This window comes from Serinus canaria, chromosome 5 (genome assembly GCF_022539315.1).
Source record: "Serinus canaria isolate serCan28SL12 chromosome 5, serCan2020, whole genome shotgun sequence".
Lineage (NCBI taxonomy): Eukaryota > Metazoa > Chordata > Aves > Passeriformes > Fringillidae > Serinus > Serinus canaria.
This window is the reverse complement of record NC_066319.1, coordinates 24668682-24687682: the sequence shown is the minus strand read 5'-3', so window position 1 is coordinate 24687682 and position 19001 is coordinate 24668682. Positions and strand designations below refer to the sequence as shown.

At 44.4% G+C, this 19001-nt stretch overlaps 1 protein-coding gene across 1 annotated transcript; it reads right to left on the bottom strand.

The window, feature by feature from the left end:
* Nucleotides 1-760: 760 nt before the first annotated feature.
* On the bottom strand, nucleotides 761-10039 carry VPS18 (VPS18 core subunit of CORVET and HOPS complexes). The gene is made up of 5 exons (XM_009102071.4): nucleotides 9874-10039; nucleotides 6898-7039; nucleotides 6618-6709; nucleotides 4043-5913; nucleotides 761-3329 (listed from the first exon to the last, which is right to left on the bottom strand). Exons 1-5 carry the CDS (start codon nucleotides 10022-10024, stop codon nucleotides 2601-2603), a joined length of 2985 nt encoding a protein of 994 aa, XP_009100319.4. The 5' UTR covers nucleotides 10025-10039; the 3' UTR covers nucleotides 761-2600.
* Between the last annotated feature and the right edge of the window lie 8962 nt (nucleotides 10040-19001).

The window sequence follows — 19001 nt, the reverse complement described above, 5'->3', positions numbered from 1 at the left end:
CACAGGTAAGTGGTTACTGAAACTTTCTGAAGCATGTGACAATGTAAAGAAAGTTCAGAAGATACCTTTATGTACCTTTCTGTATTACTGGCACTAGTTATTTAATCACTACAGCAGTTTTTGCCAGCAGTAACACTCTCTACAACCTCCACCACAAATCACCTAAATGATTTTTCAGTTAACAATGGTGAGGAAGAATGAGGTTTGTGGTACATGTATCTGGTGCATGTGCCTACAGCCCTCGGAGAATACTGCATACTAGTCATTAAAAAATATCTACTTCTAGTTTGGTTAACTGAGATCTTTTAATACCCATGACTGGAATCAGAGGTGCCTTTCTCCACCACCCAATCTCAAGCAAAGACTAGAGGGTTTTTATTTACTTGCTATGCCTCATTACCCACAGCTTCTTCTAATACTATGGACAAGCAGATCACTCTGCAATGGTCTATTTAGTGATGTGACTTCTCTAGGATGAACAGGAAAAGGATGGAGAACTATAGTAATTCTAATATACCAGGAAAGCATCCTGTAAGAGCCCAAAAGAGATGGAACAAGTGTTAAGAACATGTCAAAATAATGTGAAATTACCCCTGCATCAGAATGAGCTGATATCCATGTTCTGCTAAAGGGCAGAAAAAGAGCCACTTACCTTTGACCAGAAATTGGTTTGGGAGGGAGGTTACTGTTGGTTTGCAATGACATGTACAACCTTAAACATCACACTGCTTAGAGGAAAAGATGATGATTCACAGGAGTGGCCAGTTATAACAGGTTTAATGGTAAACTTCAAAAGACATCACATTTAGTTTTCATCACAAATTCTTCTGCCAGACCCACCAACTTTTTCAAAGCAAAAGGCTATGCAAAGCCAAAGAAAACTACAGCATGTGGGTTTTCTGAACCACCAAAAAAGTGCTTTCTGACAAGCCAGCAAACACAAACCACCAGCTGATAATGAGACTCTTTATCCCATGGCTCCATCAGAGAAAAGAGGATCTTGAAACCTCAGGTCTTCCTAATTTCATATCTGTTTTTTATTACTCGTGTCATTTTACACAGATAAAATTCATTCGTTTGAGGCTGATGCTCCCAACAAAAACATAGATGTTCTTCTGAAGTTCTGAACTCAGAATTCTGTGGTCAGATCCTTGAGGAAACCAATACATATTCTCCTACAATAACATGAAGACCCATTTCTACAACCCTACAAACAGGGTGAGTGGTTAGGAGATTGAGAAAGGTATTCAAGACAAGCACACATATTCATGTGAAAGAACCAAGGTGGTTTTTCAGAAGACAGTATTTTCTGTTGCCTTAATTACAAGAATTGTGTTTTGTCTTTTAGAACATCCAGTTCTTCTGTCAATTACTACCTTCGTGATTCAGTCCCAAACAGCAAAACCTAATTAAAATCTTATTTTCCTAAAACAAAACAAGGAACCCTTGCTAAACTGTTAATGACAATTTTTTCTTTTCTCACTCACAACGTAGTGATTGCTACCTTCTGGGAAAAACTTTCCAAGTCGGAGCAATAGACAGATGCATTGACTTGCAGCCATCTCCAAAAAGTGGAAGGCAAAAGACTGTTTAGGCACAAAGTACTAGCTTCAAACGGCAAAGCAAATTTCACACCAACAGAACATTTCTGTAGACTACCCTTGGGCAAACCCCTGACTAGATCTTGAGTCTAATGCTCAAGTGCAGCTTGAAGAGAACCACAGCAAGATATACAAATAGATTGTGCTCCTGCTTGCAGAGTGTCAGCTGAAACCTTACTACTGCATCTGTCAGTTTTGGTTTGGGGTGCAGAGAAAACCAAGACCCTCTATACAAAGGCAGTTATAGTACAAACAGGATGGAAAGAGGAGTGGTGAACAGGCATTTTGAGAAACAGTATCTACAGAAAATCCAAATGTGCCTGGTCTCATGTATAAAGCTTGTGATAAAGAGAATTATATACTTTGAATTGCAGGCAAATTACTTTTATATTTTTTCTGCAAGATTGTATAATTGAATAATTGAAAATTATTCTTGTATCACATTGTGTAGAAACATGTATTTGTGTAGCATGATGTTTACAAGATATAAATATGTAAGAGCTTTGGTCCTTTCATGTTCTTTCTATGTATGTGGTTATAGACTCTCAACAAAAAGGAAACAGAGGGCATGTCTAGCTTTGAAAATGATGAATGACGACTGCATTGCTTAGTGGCCTTCACTACCCTTCTCTTTCAGCTTGTCTTCACCAAAACAAATACCACACAACAGGGCAGTAAATCACAGGCTGTTCCCAATTCCTTCTGGGCAACAAGGCACTCCATTTAGCATCACACTGAGAACCTCAGAAGAACTCCAAGCAGAAACATCTGCAGAAACATCTGCTATTCCAGCAGGTTAGCTCTAAGTATTGTTAAAGTTCTTAGACAGCCATAGCTATATCTCCCCACTTCTCAAGACTAGCTCTCCCTAAGCCTGGTAAAAAGACTGCACTACCTTTTGTTCAGAGTAGCATAGAAGTCATTGTGTTCCTGCTCCTGGAGGTTATATCCGCACCAGAGAAGTTTCACAATTTGTTTGACAGTTGAAGATTTGGAAAATTACAGCCAGCTTTGCATCTCCTCTTCATACTTCTGGGGATCAATAAAAGGCTTGTCAATGGACCGGATCATCAGCTCACCACAGTACACACACTCAGCTGCCACAATATCATCAATGTCAGCTTTGATCTGTTCCCGGCTCTGCTGCCCCTTCCCCAAGCTAACGGTGTCTGCATCCTTGGGACGATGGTGGCTCTTGGATGGCTGGCTGGTAGCTGCCAGCTTCTTCTGAAGATCTTCAAGTTTTACCTGTTTATAGGCAGGAAGGTTAGGGAAAACTGCTTGGAGGAGACAGTCATAGTGAAACATGTGACCACACAGGAAAAGGTAAAAAGGGCGGTTTAGAAGTGGAAAGTCACAAGCAGCACATTTTTCCTGAGGCTCCACAGAGCCATATTTATTTCTCATTTCCTGGATGTCCTCTCGGATCCTCTTGGCACTCTGTGTAGCTTCCTCCATCTCCCTTTTCAGCTCCTCAATGTGCTTGTTGTAATCCTCCAGGGAGTTACAGATTGCCTCCTTGAAATGGTCAATAGTGACAAAGTCTGGAAAGAATGGCAGCACATCTTCAATCTTCAGCAGAGCACAGCTGGACAGGCAGGCCATTGCCTTCTTGACATCCTTCTCTTCCTGGACAACATGGCGAGCGATCTTCAACCACAGCTTCTTCCGGAGCTCCTCATCATCTTCAGGAAGATCTGCACAGGATTTGGCAAGATCAACATCCACCTAGAAGTTGGACAGACAAGGAAACAGAGTTAAGCTTCCCTCTTTGTTTATCCACAATTCAACTTCAAAGCCTGCTCAAGTCCATTTTAAGAGGCATTTTAAAAACTTCTGTTGCTATCTCATTGCCTAGGACTGCACTCCTGGCCCGCTCCTTGTTTCCATGCCAAACACCTCTCCTCTCCACCAGTACTCCTCACTGAAGATAAGCTTGCTACCCAACCGAGAACAAAGGCCAGCACAGAAAGGGCAAATTCATGTTATAGTATCTTTGCTGGCCACACATTTCAACGAAGACACAGCAATTCCAATCAGAAAAAAATCCAGTGTCTCCCTGAAGGTCAGACTAAGGCTTCTGTGATAATTACCAAAGCTATGAATAGCTAATTAGAATCTTTAACAACAGCTATACAAATCTTGCATAAATGTAGATATGTTAAAGGTATTTTATGTCAGAGACTGAGCTTGAGACAAACAGTACTCCTCCTTGTATTTTCCATGCCTCCACCCTCAGTTATGGCTTGTCAGCCAGCTGCCTACTTGAAACAGTTGTGAAAGCACAGAAAAATGTTACCAGAGCCAGCTCTTTCTTCCAAGCATCAGCTGCACTGCTTTGATACCACTGAGTCTGTCCAGCTCCTCTCAATGCTCTGCTGTTCAAGGTAACTTGAACAAGCTGCATTCCAGTGTATCAGCATGCACAGATACACACATACCTGTAAGGCAAGATCCACAGCCTCCTCATATAATTCCATCACTTTGTAGATGTGGACACATGCACGGTGGTGCCCGTGCTCTGCACACAGGCGTAGTGCATACTTCAGGTCGTAGTGGATCCTGTTTGGGTTGGTTCCTGCTTGCTCCAGGTATGACAGCAGCGAGTCTGGCCGACACAAAGCATAAAGAGACAACAAGTAGTTGTGAATGGCTTGCTGGGTTTCCTCCAACTGGTAGACACAGAACTCCATATATCTGATGGCTTCATTGATCTGCTGGGTGCTGGCACTCTGGCTGTAGTTAACAAGGGCTGGAATGAGGTTCCTGGCATCCAGTCTAGAGCCCATAGAAATCCAAGCATCAACCACCTTCTTGGGAATATGCTGGATGAGAACTGGAGAGAACTTGTAGAAGAGTTTCTCATCTCTGTGTCTGGACAGCACATTTAGAGCCTCATCGTACTCGTCATGCTGGCAGTGGTGAGCTACTACACGCTCGTAATCCTGCATGATGACTGCAAAGTAGACCATGTGCTCTGTGTCGCCATGGCTTGCCAACAGCTCATAGATAGATGCCCGATTATTAAAAAGACAGTCTTTGTTTTTAGGACTGCTCAGGAAACTGCGGAACTTCTCCCGTGTATCCAAATAGAGATTTCGCTGTGAGGGATCTCCTTGCAATATGCCCAGCCAGTTCAGGTACAGCTCTGTCAACCACGTGGTCAGCAGAGTAGTCTGTGTCTTCTCTGAGGACTTTAGGTTACTTAGCTTCTTAATCAGAAACTCCATCAGGGCCTCTTCTTGCTTGGCTTCAATGAACTTCAGAGCAATTTCCTCAAAGTAGTTCTGGGTCATTGCGTAACATTTGGCACTGTCCAGATACCTCTTGTTTTGGAAGCAATGCTCTGCCTCTTTAGCCAACACAATGTCAAGACACTCTGGACGGTCCTTACAATACTCTTTTGCTAAATCAAATTTGTTCATATTCATATACATCTTCCACACATCTCTAGATTCCCGTTGCACATGGTAGCGGAACACTACTTTCTCAGTGTGAATCCATATCTGCTGGACTGTGGGATCTTTAATCATGCGTGTCAGCAAGCCAAACTTCTCCAGGAACAGATCCTGAAAAACAACCTGTCCGTTCAGAGTGCAGACTGCCTTCACCCGGTCAGGCAGCAGCAAGAGAAAGTGGAACTGGGTAAGCACAATGGATATTGGCTTGTTCACAGTTATATCAATATCAGGAGGATAAACCCAGACCCGTTCGTCACTTAGAATTGAATCAGGTCGACTATAATCCAAGGTACCATATAGAACACCGTTTCCCATCATCCAGGCAAAGGAGCGCGGGTTGGAACGCAGTTTCGGAGTGTAAAAGGCTATCTCGCTGAAACCCAAGTTGGCTGGAAACTCCCGAAAGCTGGGCAGATGGTCAGCATGCACAGCAAATATGGAGCTGAAGCCTTGCTGTTCTGTCCCTTCAGGCACTTTGCCAACAAACTGAAAGAGTCTCTTCCTAGTGGTGGCTATAATAAAAAATTTCCCTTCTAGCCCTCGTTCAATTTCCAAGCAGCAGACTGGGGCAGGTCCAGATTCCTCCTCCAGAGTGTAGACCTGGCGGAAGTACTGGTCAGGGTTAGTGCTGAAGAGGCTTCCTTCACTGACAGAGATTTCAGCCTCATAGATCTGCCCCTGGGATGTGCCCACCAGGATAGGCCCTGTGTTGGTTTCTGAACCAAGAAATTTGTTCCAGCCCACACTTTCAATCAAGTGTCCTTTCCAGCGGGAGAGTGCCCGCACTTTCTGAACACTTCTGTTCAGGTAAAGGCATTCACTGGTGTTCAGAGCAATCAGGAGATGAGAGCCTGCCAACAGCAGAGGGGTATGGGAGGGAGAAGGAGAGACCAAATCAAGACCATGCCTAAGCGAGCCAAATCCCTGAAGTTTCTAATCCTAACATTTGATAAACTCCAATATCAACATACGTAATCCAAGACTTTCCCAGGCATTCATGGGAATGTGGGGGATTTCCATGCTGGATCAGAACAGTAGTCCATATGTTGCAATGATAAATAACTGGTACCAGATGCTTTAGCAAGAAGGTATTCTGTTTCAAGAAATGTTCTAAGGATAAACATTTCCCAGAGCTCACTCCTATCCCTGGCAGCTGGTGAGAGATATGAGCATCTCTTTCCAAATTTTTGTTTAGTTTTTTAAAATCAGTCTAGGCTACAGTGAACCGTAGATGTTTTACGGCCCTTTTAAAAAATTCCTATATAAACCATACAGCAGAGAGTGACTGCAAACCTTCCTTTGATTGGTTTTTTGCCTTGCTCAGAACAGCCTAATAGCATGTGTTCATTTCAGAGTCTGAAAACACAACACAGGCACAAGCCTGTGCTTTACTAATAGCAAAATGGCAAACCAGTGGGCAGGGGCCCTGGAAAAGAGTCTGGCTCATGGAAGATTGATCTGTTCTCCTTATGCACAAAGCAGAAAGAGAACTCCTTCACCAGCACTTGCTCTGCTCTGTTCACTGTCTGTAAATATCCATCACCCACTGCCTCACCTGTGTGGTCCAAAAACATCTTGTAGACTTTGGCTTCATCTTTGCGTCCCAGCTCTACCTGATTAGGTTCATCTGGCTTCCCAAGATCAATCCTGCAAAGAGAAACCATGAAAGCATGCTGCCAGCAAAAGTTCACATGCCTGTAACCCCTCACCTGTTTTCCATACTGGGCTCGTGGCTTTTTATCCAGTTTGCAAATGTAAGTTCTCTAACAACTTAGGGGGAAAAAAAGAAGGCAGGGGAAAAACAAACAATAACTTCAGGATTCTGGCAACATTACCTGAGAAGGGTGTCTTTCCCAAGGCTCATACAGAGCTGGTTAGAGGAGACAACTAAGCTGTTAATTTTCTCAGGAGGAGCAAAATCAATCCTCTGCTTGTTAAATATTGGCGTTTCCTTCTCCAGTCGTGCATTGACATATCCTGGAGAAAGAATGTGAACACTTAGAAACTGAACAAGACAAAACCCCACAACAACAACCCCAAACTGCATCAAAATCCAGCCTAAAAGACTAAGAGGATTGCATCCTGCTCCAAGTTTTACTGAAAAGGAAGTGTGCTCCATGGAGCAGGAATACAGAGGAAAAAAACCTCTAATTCCAGCCCTGCTGGTGTTGAAAAAGACAACATAGTGGAAAGTAGCCTGCTACTTGCAGGCAAATCTTTTAATTTTCTATTCCACCAATGCTTTCTCCTTGCCTCTGCCTCACCTCTAGATCAGATGCAGAATCCTTAAAATACTTTTTCCAGAAGAAAGATGCACATGCAGGAAGAGACAAAGCAACCACACTTGAGTAGGCAGCCTTTTGCATGTGCTTTTTTCTTACACACTGACCCACACCTTAAACACTACTCATTTATACAAATGTGCATTCCTTTATTTCCATTTAGGTAGAACTGATGTTCTTCTTTTCGGATAAGGGAGCTGCAATGCCACAGTTTAAATTTGCTAGTATGAAATGCAGTTCAAAACACTTGCAAAAAAGCTCCCAAGGTACAGATACACATGATATCACAGCTAACCACAGATCATCAAGTCACTTTCATCCAGGTAATCTCAAATTTTTTTCAGACTGTCACCTGGCAAAGCAAGGCTGACTCAGCAAGGAAACTTAGAGGCAGGAAGGAAAGGGAACAAATAGCATCTGTACAGAGGTGAGGGTTTAGAATTAAGGAGAAGCTGTTTATGGTTTAATTCCATCATAGTTAAAGCCAAAGTATTGGATTTCAGTATACTGGGCTTTTAAGGCCTGTATCCATTACATCTATTACACCCATAGGAGCATCACCATGAACATAAGGATTTTTTGCTATTGTCCCTAATAGGAGAAGGATGAGCTTCCTTAATATACAGTTCTCTATATAAAGGAGATGCTTATTTTATAACATTCATTCCTTTCAAACAGTCTCCCCCCTCATCTTGTGCCCAGTGTCCCTCTTCTGTTTAATCAATATTCTACTGCAGCATTTCACACCCTGATTTCTGGGCAAAGCTACTTATTTCTGCAGACCTTTTAATGTGTTCAATGATCTAAGATCACCAGTAAGGTCTTGTGGGTCAAAGCAGGCTTTTCAAAGCTGGAGTACTTGAAGTTCAAAATGCAGCAGGACTTTAGGCTGGATACAGAGTCACTGCTTGTTTATCTACAACCTTGAGAAACAGTACCTGCAGTTTAACAAGCACAGGGAACAACTCCCTGAAACTGAGGAATAAGTTTCAACATCTTCCAAAACTGCAAACCTAACCTTAAGGACTGCTTTCAGGAAGGTAACTATCGTATCTTTTTACAAAATAAATTTACTTAAACTTCAGATTGCCCAGAACTTTTACCAACCCAAATTTTATTAAAAATTGCCTGTGTGGCCTAATTTAAGAATAACTGAAATACTGATTAGGTTGTGCCTTTGCAATTAAGCAGTTTCCCAAACTTCCTCTGCCAATATCAACTGTGAGCAAACAGGCAGATTTCTCAAGTGTAAGACAGCCATGACTGAAGACAGTGTTGCAGCTGTCACAAAGAAAAGCTGAGTCCTGGAAAATTTATTTTCCATTATATGACTTGTCCCAACACTGCTCTGCACAACACCTATTTAGGCCACTTATTCTGCACCTAACATTGCACAATGAAATAACCATGCATGTCAAAACAAACAAGGGGAACATACCTACTTCAATACCTAGACTCAGAGTAACTGTCAGTGTATTTATACTCCATAGTTTTCATAGCATGACAGAATTTATCAATTCTTAGCACACAGATGAACCTCACAACCTGGTTTCCCCAAAGGTTACCAGTGGGCAACATTATGCAAGGAAAAAAACTTGAAAGAACGTGTCCATGTATTCCCAAACTTGTAACCCAAAACCACCAGCTCTGCATAGCATCTGGTACTACCGTGACAATAGCAGGTACAACAGAATTCTCTCATAACCTACATTTCCCTGCCACACTGAAAAAACATTGAGAAGTGACATCTAGTAGAAAATGGCTATTAAACCTAATAAATCTTGAATTTATCATGGAATAATAATGAAATAAATTTCTCTGACATGAATGAAAAAACGGACTGGTCATCATCACACCATTACTTCACACTGATGGGACACCTCCCCGAGCAGTACAGTATACCAAAGCCTCACATCCCTTGACAGAAAAGTGTAGTAGTGATACAGACTGCTTTGCTGGTCACCTTGCCGTCATGTAACCAGCCTAAAGGAACCACTCTAGAGAAATGAAGTCTTTGGTAAACTGCGCCTGGGTTAGGAAAGGAACTCTGTGCAGGAACAGCTGTGCACACATCCATAACACGGTAAAGCGTGGCTTCCTCAGAGAGGAGTAGAAAGGAGAAGCAAAGTGACGGATGCTCTCAACCCGCCAGCACAGCTCTGAGCTGCACAGGCCTGAGGTGCGGCTGGGTGTACCTTGTGACACACAGGCACAAGCGACTTCACGCGTTTGCTCCCGCAGCACCTCCGGCCACAGCCTCCCGCACAGAAGCAGCACCGCGGGTCCGCGGGGCTGGCCTGCATCGCCACTCTGCCCAGCCAGGAATCGAGCGCTCCCCATCTCTAAACATCTCCCACAGCAAGCCGTGGAAAAAACAAGCCGCAGCTGAATGCTTTGCCCCCCACACACAGTGACACACCTCTTCCAGGCAGCACAGCCTGGCGTGCCCTGCTCCCCACCCGCAGCTGCCGCCTCGCCTCCCCCTCTCAGCAGGAAGGCCGCCCGCGGGAGGCCCCGGCGCACACGTACCGGAGTGCGGGATGCCCACGGTGCCGCGGCTCTGCGGCACGGACACGGAGCGGTGCAGGGAGTCCTCGTACTCGTCCAGGATGGAGGCCATGGCCCAGCGCGGCCCGAGCGCGGCGCGCTCAGCTGACCCGTGGCAGCTGCGCCTGCGCATGCGCGGGCTGGCTGAGGCGGGGCGGCGCCGCTGCCTCACAGCAATGGCGGCGGGACCGGCACCGGCTGGATGTGCGGCGACACTCCTGTCCCCGGTACTCCTGTCCCCGGTACTCCTGTTCCCGGTGTTCCCCGGAGCTGGCCGGTCTGCCTATGCCCTTGCTTCCGGGCGTTGGGCTCCGCGCGGTGCCCGCCGCGTCTGCTCACTGCCGCGGATACCGAAAGGCTTATGTCGAATTAAGAAAGGGCCCACTCGAATAAACAAAGTCAGCATTTTCATACGCCACTAATAAGCAGAACTTCCTCTAGGTTGGATGTACGCTCTGGGTTTGTTGTCGAATGTAACAAGTAGAACCATGCCAAATATCAAAACTTGAATGTGCCGCCGAAGAGGTCTAAAAAGAGGTAGGGTGCCATCCCACAGGACCGCTGGAGACCCCTCCAATGACCCCTAGAGACCCCTTCCCTAATACATGAGCATGGGCAATAAGACCCACACAATTAATTAGCAGATGTACAAGGCTGCTTGGAAATAGCTGTAAACTTCTTGGCATGTAAATACATATTCATATAAAAAATTGTATATAGGTAATAGAAATGTGACTCTTAGTGTGCATTACAGGCAGAGAGACACTCCCCCACCCCCCATTAACCTGGCACTGTAACAAAGTAGTGGCAGCTTTCCAACCTGTAACTCTGGTTTGAAGGTTTTCTTTCCCGGTTTTCAGTGACGCTGTCCTGTTGTGTGCAGCTACATTGCGAGAAATTACCTCATTAATGTAACAGTGTGCCCTACTAGAATCAGTCCTGATTGCCAGAGCAATTCTACTGACTGCTACTAGGAATTATCTGGTTTAAAACACTCTGTAAAAATTCCTCTGTTGTGGCTCTCGTGTAGCATTGAGTGGCAAAATCTTGGCTTTATCACTAGAATGATCATTGTGGCACAGCATAAAGGGATCCAGTGTAAGGCAGTCCTTGATCTTGCTCTGCAAGTTTATCCCAGGTTTCTGTGTCAGATCCAGTTTCTGTGTCACTAAATAGTATTTATAACCTGGAGTTTTCTTATGTTCTGGTGTGCCAACAACTGTTTATTTGCAATTTTACCCTCTAGCTTAACTAGCAGAATTTCTAACAATGGCATTAACCAGAGGGACTAGTCTCTTACACAACCCTTTGGGTTTCATCCTATATAAAATGAACAGAGATGTATATGTGTACCCTGTATGTGTGCCATACACCGTACTGTGAGTATACTGCATACTGCATATTAGATACAAGCTTCACTTTCTGGAAGCAATGGAGAAATGTCTCTCAGGGTACAGGACAGCTTGCAACACAGAAGGATCCATTACAAGACACAAGAGATCTTCCCAAATTTAGTTTGCACATCAGGTGGCAGTGAGGCACCACAAGCAGCAGTTCCATGTGGTTGGCTTCACACAAACAACGTTACACCTCCTTTTTCTCTGCTCTTACTGGACACCCCACCCTCATAAACTAGGGCTGTGGTCTGCATCACTCAGCCTCAGGCCTTCTCCCAGTGCTGAGCCAGACATGCAGGTCCCACGCTAGCTGGGTTCCTGGAGGTTCCCATGGCACGCCTCCAGAGGGTCACCTCTGCCTGCTTTGCTAAAAACAGAACATGGCTTTTGCTGACCTAGCCTGCCTGCAAGCACCAGTCCCAGCCTCTGCTGTTTACCCTCTTTATGTGGCAGCTCTGAGCCAAAATAGCAAAACCACATTCTTTTGCTGTCTAATCATCCTGATCTTCATAAGCAGCGACTGTTCTCTTTCAGCATCTCAAAAGGCACAAACAAATTACATTAGGTTTAGGGTAATGAGATAGGAAGGGACTTCTTGGACTATCAGATCCATTCTCCCACTCTTGTAGATACCACATCATATAGTCCTTTCTCTCTTCCTGTCAAGCTCTGTCTGATAGTGTGGGTATTTTTTCCCCTGACTTCTCTAGCTCATACCTGTTCCAAACACTCCCATGATTTTGAGCTGTGATTTCCAGTCTAACATAAGCTGTGGCTAGTCTGAATCCTTTAGTTCTTGTTCAAACACTGATCTTTATTATACAGGACATTACTGAGCTTTTCATTTCCTCTGCAAAAATCATCACAAATCATAGCCTTCATTTGGATGTATCAAATCCAGGATTTATCAAACCAAGAAGTTCTTGACTTCTCTTAAAAAGAGGGGATGATTAGTTCTTTGGAGCATCCTACAGTTCTCTACGTTGGTTGCAGCTTCAGCTCATGTTTATGTCACAGGGATGAGCATAGTTGATCCCTCATTTGAGATGGGGTCTCTACCTGTTGTTTTCTGCAATGATGCTTCTACTTTTCGTCTTTGTAGTCATATTTTTAGCAGTAGAAAACTGAAGGGTTATTTGGTAAGGGGGAAATAAACTGTCTTGAAAAATATCTGGATATTAGGGTAAATTGATATTTATGCACAAACTTCTCAGTGTGCATCTCTGTGGGCTGTTTCAACTCAAAGCCTAGATCAGGCCATGTTTTATAAGTTGTTTTTTACTTGGTCAGGTCTAGAAATGGAAGAGATTTTTGTTCTCATTCTGGCAGATATTATTGCCTTTTGGGGTTAATACCTCATGAGAAACCTGTGTCTGATTTTAATGTGGTTAAACTGGAAGCCAGATTTTCACCTTATTTGGAAATAAAACATCAGCCTAAAGCTAACCCAAGCCCACAAGCCTGCTCCATCCATCTGCAGTATCATCTGCTGTGATTATTTAATTTACAAACATGTGCAATAATTATATCCCAGTGCTACATTCACAGATTTGGTATTCTGGAAAGAAGGGAAGAGCGAGGATTGCAGCTCTTTGATTCACCAGGAATGTGTGGAGAATCAGATGATTACATTTTGTGTGTTGCAGTGGTGTAAGTCTATAAGAGGGACTTGTGCAAGAGAATTTAGGAGATTTTGGTGATATGTTTGGATTGCAAACCTAAATCCTTGTCTTGGTTTGGTACAGCTGTGGTCACAGCAGCAATTTGCAGTAATTTTGACTTAAACAGTTAACATTTTCTCCAAGCTGTGGGCACAGCTATCAACATCTAGGTGTTGCATGGCATGTTATGCTCCTCAAATGCCTAGAGAAACAGGTAATTCTAGATAACTGCACTGACAAACATACAATGTGTCCAAGGTTCAGATTCCCAGCAGATAAACCCTGTCTAAATCTGGGCTTCCTCAATGCTGTCTGTGTCATTCCTGGCTGCCCTGTCCAACCCCCTCTTGGTGCACAACAGCGTGTATATGAGTGCAGAGTGAGACAGTTCATTGCCCTGCAGCAGATGACTCTGTGATCCATGATCTAAACATGAATGCTGGTGCAGAGGAGAGGGCAGGAAGATGTGGCTGGGGAAAGAAGTAAGGGCAGAATCTAGTGACACAATTAAAATTTGAATTAAACCCTGGACTTCCTCACAGATTTCCACTACAGACGGTACTGATCATCACTCCACCTCACTGTATATAGAATATTCCTTCACAGTAATCAGCATAAAAAATACCCTGTATTCTTAAAAGCCGTAGGCAAATAGGTGTAACTCCCTAAATGGACCAGCCTCCATAAGATACCCACAAAGGTGTAACATACTTCCAGGCTATGAGACACCCCTGGAACTGCCTTGAGGAGAGTGCTGCAGATACCTCTGTACCCCACTCAATCAAAAGACCTTGTCCCAAGAGAAGGGACAGCGTTTCTGAGTGACCTTTTGAATGCTGTATACAAATTTAATGCAGTAAACAGAATTACAGTAGCTGTGTACCCCGGGTATTACAGCTACCCATGAGAACCTGAACTGGAACCTACACGGGGAGCCATACAACAATTAGAATTTACCCTGGAAGAGATCAAAGCTGCTGAAAATCTTGCCAGAGCCCGCCTCCTAACCATTAACCAACCTCCCAAGATCTTCCAGCCATTGTCAGAAACAGACCCTGCAGACCAGTAAACACTGGGTGGGACTGTATGATGCCCGAGAAGCAATTGCAGACCTGCAGACCGCGGTTCCCCTGACACTTTGTTTTCCCACAGGTGAACTACCAATGTCTGTTGCTGCTACATGTGCATTCCAGCGCAGGCTGCCCTTTGTAAACCCTCCGAGTGCCCCCATGGAAACCCTAGGGCGTAATCCATCTGTCCTGGAGTGTGAAAAAAGCAGGAGGGGGAACATGCTTTTGCAGTGAGAAAACCTTTTTCCCATCACCAGCACCCTGTGGCTAATCCCTCCGTTTTGATCCTCAAGGGAGATCCATCAATGATAAGCCTGAGAACTGAAACTGATAACTTGGCAGAGACAGTGATCTTAGAGCATTTTATGGTTTTCCGATCCCTCTTAAACCCAGCCCTTCACTGTTCAGTGTTAACTGCCTGCCTTTCCTTGTTTCACAGGGGGGATGTGAACTTTATCACCTTTCTCTTGCTAATTCCCTCACCCATTCCTGTTAAATGTTAGCCCCTCTTTTTGGTGTAAAAAGTCCGATTGAGTGACATAATTAAATTAAGCTCAGACCATTGTCTGAGCTGTCTTTAGTCTGAAATTTGCTGTTTTTCTTTCAGATTTAAAGAAAGTCTTTGAACGCCTTAAACGTTGCTTGTTCTTTCACATTCATCAGTTGATGTATTAAAATATGTACTTTCTCCAGCAGATGGCAACACACTTCTAAATTATTCACAGCATGTCTGAGAGGTAGGACTAGTTCCTAAGCAAGTCAGGAGATGAAGTAGAATTTGAGAAAGGGTCTTAATGCAAGATGGTACTTGTCTCCCTTTGGAACTTTCAAGAAAATATTTTTAAAGCTAGTGGCATTGTTATTTCATTTAAACTTATTATTCTTTAATCCGAAAATGTAGTATAATACTGTTCTTGTGGCTCTTTGCCTCTACATTTAACAAGAGTGGCAGTGAACAGGTGAACCAGAACCTCTCCGTGCATCTCTCAGGCATTGCCTTTAATTCCAAAGAGCAATGAACTAGTTCAGAGGCCAGGATAGTGGAAGCTGTATTCGAAAATTGTTTCTCTCTAATTTTTTTTTCCCCAAAGGCGTTTCGAAAGCACGCATCTCCAGTTCACACCAGAAGTATCCATTAGCTGCTATAGAATTGTAAAACATTTTTATTGCTGGAGACTCAGGAACTATGGAGTTTCTATCAATCAAAATCACTATAAAGGAAAGTAAGTACTAGAATAATTCTTCCTGGGATTTCTCCTGTCATAATTTTTCTATGAATGGGTACAGACTGATGTTTCACTGACTTCATGTTGTGTCTGTTTCTGCCTCTGCGAAGTTGATAGAAAATGATACAAAGAAGCATTTGACATCACTTCCTGAAGGTTACAATAACTAGACAAGGCACACCGCAAGGGAAAACCAGGCTCGAGCTCTTGTCTTCACCCTTTTGTCTGTCACTCCTTTTAAGTGGTAATTATAGTTAGCTTGATTTTTCCCAGGGAGGAAGCACACTCAGGTGCATGACAAACACTGGGTGACTCAGAACTGGTTGTGTCATTGCTTGCAATTACGAATTCGACCAGCTGGGCAGCAGCAGTACCTCGATTTCTTCAGTGTCTCTTGACATCACGGGTTCCAGTTTGCTCTGGCACCTGCATTCCAGTTAGCCCCCCTCTCAATGTAGATCCCCACCCACCTGCCCTGTGCCTGATGGCATTGTCGCCTGTTCTCACTGTGCCCCCCTTTCTCATTGTTTAGGTTTCTCTGGTGCAGCACTGTGAACAGACTCAGAAATGGGATCCCAGGGCACCATTTGCTAGGGAGCCATATTGACAAATGCAGCCCACTTGTACAAATGCAGGTAACGCTGAAGGCTGGATTTGCTCACTACCATGTTAGGAGGGGCTGATAATTTTTTTTCCTTTTCCTTGGTGAGAAGGGAACCATGTTATTTTTAAAACTGTCAGCTCCCATAACATACAATGCTCTTTCTGAGGCAACATGAGTAATTTGCTAAACTTTGCAAAAATGAGAATGGCTTCCACTCTGTGAGTTTCAGACAAGACTGGGAAGCAGAATATCAGCCAAGGAGGCAGAACACGATGTTGTCAGAGGAACAGATTACGAGGTTGTTGGAGGTCTAGTATTGCTCAGGAGCCACTGAAAGTCAGGACCACTATCTGCTAAAAAGCCCAGTGTCACCATTTCCCCATATTATAATACTTCACTTCAGGATGGAAATGATATGGAATAGTTTGAGCTGATCCCCACAAGGGATGAAACTACACATCCCCGTGTGTCCTTCTCATCCAAATTGGCTCATGAACTATTCTTGATTTGGTCCATAGGTGGACTTCTCCTGCCACAGCAGTGGCGAGAAAAGTTATTATAATTAATAGAAATGGGCAGAACAGGAAGTGTCTTCTTCTAAATTACTGGGTTTTTTAATAACAGGACTTTGTACAGATGTATAAAGTTTGTTTGGTGGTGACAGTCACACACTGCCTGAATATAGAAATCTATTTCCACTGTAAATCACTTTAATGGAGCAGCTTTTCCGTGCAGCCCAGATAGAGCAGCCCAGCTGAGTAATGGCTCAAAACTAACAGGACCTGAAATCTGTATTTGATCTCCCTGGAAAGAGTTTGATCTTCTGTACTTAGTTCCTGGTGGATAGGAATTCACATAATGAGAAATACCATCATAATTTGTACTAATTATAATTCCTGGGAGTGAGGCCAAATAAAGCCTTGCAGACTGTGTATTTCCCACTCAGGCACTACTGATTTTGGCAAAGGAGCATGTCAGGCAAGTAGCACATAATGGGGCTCTCCTAATGTACCTGCTGTCTGCACAGGCAGAGCCAGTCCCCAGAGCTGTTGGTTCAGCAGCTCTGGGAATGGGACAGACTTTCACTGCAAAAAAGGCAGAACTGTGCAAAAAAAATCTAGCAAACCCAAAATATCTGACTGCTCTCTGCATTGTGAAACTAAATCTGCATCCACTGTTATCTGTCAGGACCAAGGAAAGGCCTGAGAAACAAATCCATGGGAGCGGCCCTATTTGTTTGCTTAATCACTTTGTTTAAATATAGATTAAAAATCACTTAAGCTCATTGACAAATTAAGTGTGTGTCAACCAACGGTTGTCAGAAACTGCAAGAAAAAAGGAGCTAGTCCCAGAAGGAAGAGATTTTAGGTAAGGAATAAGAGAAAAAAGGCTGGATCTGGAGAGTGGGGCAACAGTGTATCTTCTTAAGGGAGATACATTCCTAAGCAAACAGCAAATAGGGAACTTGAACTGTCAACTTCTCTTCTCTTGACCCTGCCAACAGTGAACAATTTGGTGAATAATCCCTCATTTACATTCATCTATTCCGATTAAATGGAAATGTCATAGTTCACAGAAAGTCAGCCAGAGTCTGAAATGCACTGGGAAAGCTTTGTAAGATCCTTGTTTGCTGTGCTGCCTGCCCCAGCTGCCTACCCCAGTGTAGCCTGTCCTTGCTGGTCCCGTTGGAGGCACTGCCACACCTCACACACTGCAGAGTATGGCCTGCCCCAATGCATTCTGCCTTTTCTGGAGCAGTTCAGCTGTCACCTGGCTCTGAACCAGCACTGAAGAGCATGGCACTGGAAAAAGCCAGCCTAATGCAAGCCAGTCCCTTGAGACAGCAGCCACTTGATGTAGTAAGACTACCTGGCACATGTTTTAGCAGCAGCCTAGTTTCTAATACCATCCCCATTTTTTGTAGCTGTAGAAATGTAAGGCTGTGCTATGTGGAAAAACATATAAGGGGTTGATTAAAACAAACTGCTAGAGAAAACTGCAGAGGAAAAGCCTTCTTGCAGTTCCCAGGAAGCTTGTTGGCTGTCTCCAGAGAGTGGACATGCTTTGTCCACTGAACATGAAAGGTTGCAGTGCTTATGACTTTCTGACACCCACAGGGAAAAGGCTTCTAGACTATGCCTTACTTAAAGATTTCTTCTCAAGTTCAACATTAGTGTAGGTGGAACACCTTTGTATCTTTCTCAGCACAGATGCAAACTACAGCAAGACAAACTCACAAACTGCTAATCAGCAGCTGCTTGCAGCACAAACCTGCCTAGTGCAGACAGGTCTGCCTTGCTGAGAGGACTAAGGACATAATGGTAGCTAAATGAGTGTTGTTCATTGATAGCCTGAGTTTAGCTCCTCCATTAGGAAGCGGCTCCACATTCAAAGCTAATGTTGCAATATTGGGTATTGCAGGCATTAATACCTTCACTCCAGTGTTTCCAATCACTTGGAGGTGCTACACTGGTGTGCAGTGATGGCTGAGATAGGGTGGCTGTATCTCTCCTTTTAAGTGGTGTGTTCCCACTCCTCTGTTTAGTCATACATCATTAGACAGTGAGCTCCTCAGGGCAGGGATGGAGCTGTCTTCTTAGCTGCCAAGGGCACAGTGTGGTGTGGGAGCTACCAGAGGTGAATATGAAAAACAGGCAGCAGACTGGGAACTCCTGCACTTGTCCATGCAGCTGGGAAAATACACTTTGTGGCTTTTGCCAGCAGGTAGGAAAAGCTTGGCTGGGCCCCAGCAACCCAGTAATGCCAAGCATGTAGTTAACAGATGGGATGACTTTTGGCCATTTGTTTTATATTGTCCTTCACAATATTGACCAGCACTGTTGGTTTTCTGTCCTGATTTCATGGCAGAAATCACAGATGCCCCAATTGGCACAGTGGAGCTGCTTCTTTCAAAAAGGAAGCAGGGGTGGCTTGGATGGAGCGCGGCTTTCCTGTGTGCGTGCGGCTCAGAGCACGGCGTGGCACCTGCCGAAATTCCGAGGGCAAGTGCCGCTCGGGGGCATGGCGGGGGATGGCGGTGCAGCAGCGGGACCCTCGCCCGCGGGACGGCGGCGGGAGGAGGCGGCCGGGCCGGGCAGAGCAGGGCTGAGCCCGGCCGCCTCCCGGCGGGGCGGGACAGGGCGGGACTAGGG

Coding starts and splice junctions, on each gene's coding strand:
- VPS18 (XM_009102071.4), bottom strand. CDS start 10,024: ATGCGCAGGCGCAGCTGCCACGGGTCAGCTGAGCGCGCCGCGCTCGGG. Junction 7,040..9,873: donor CGTGGGCATCCCGCACTCCG/GTACGTGTGCGC, acceptor TTCTTTCTCCAG/GATATGTCAATGCACGACTG. Junction 5,914..6,617: donor GATGTTTTTGGACCACACAG/GTGAGGCAGTGG, acceptor TGCTGTTGGCAG/GCTCTCATCTCCTGATTGCT.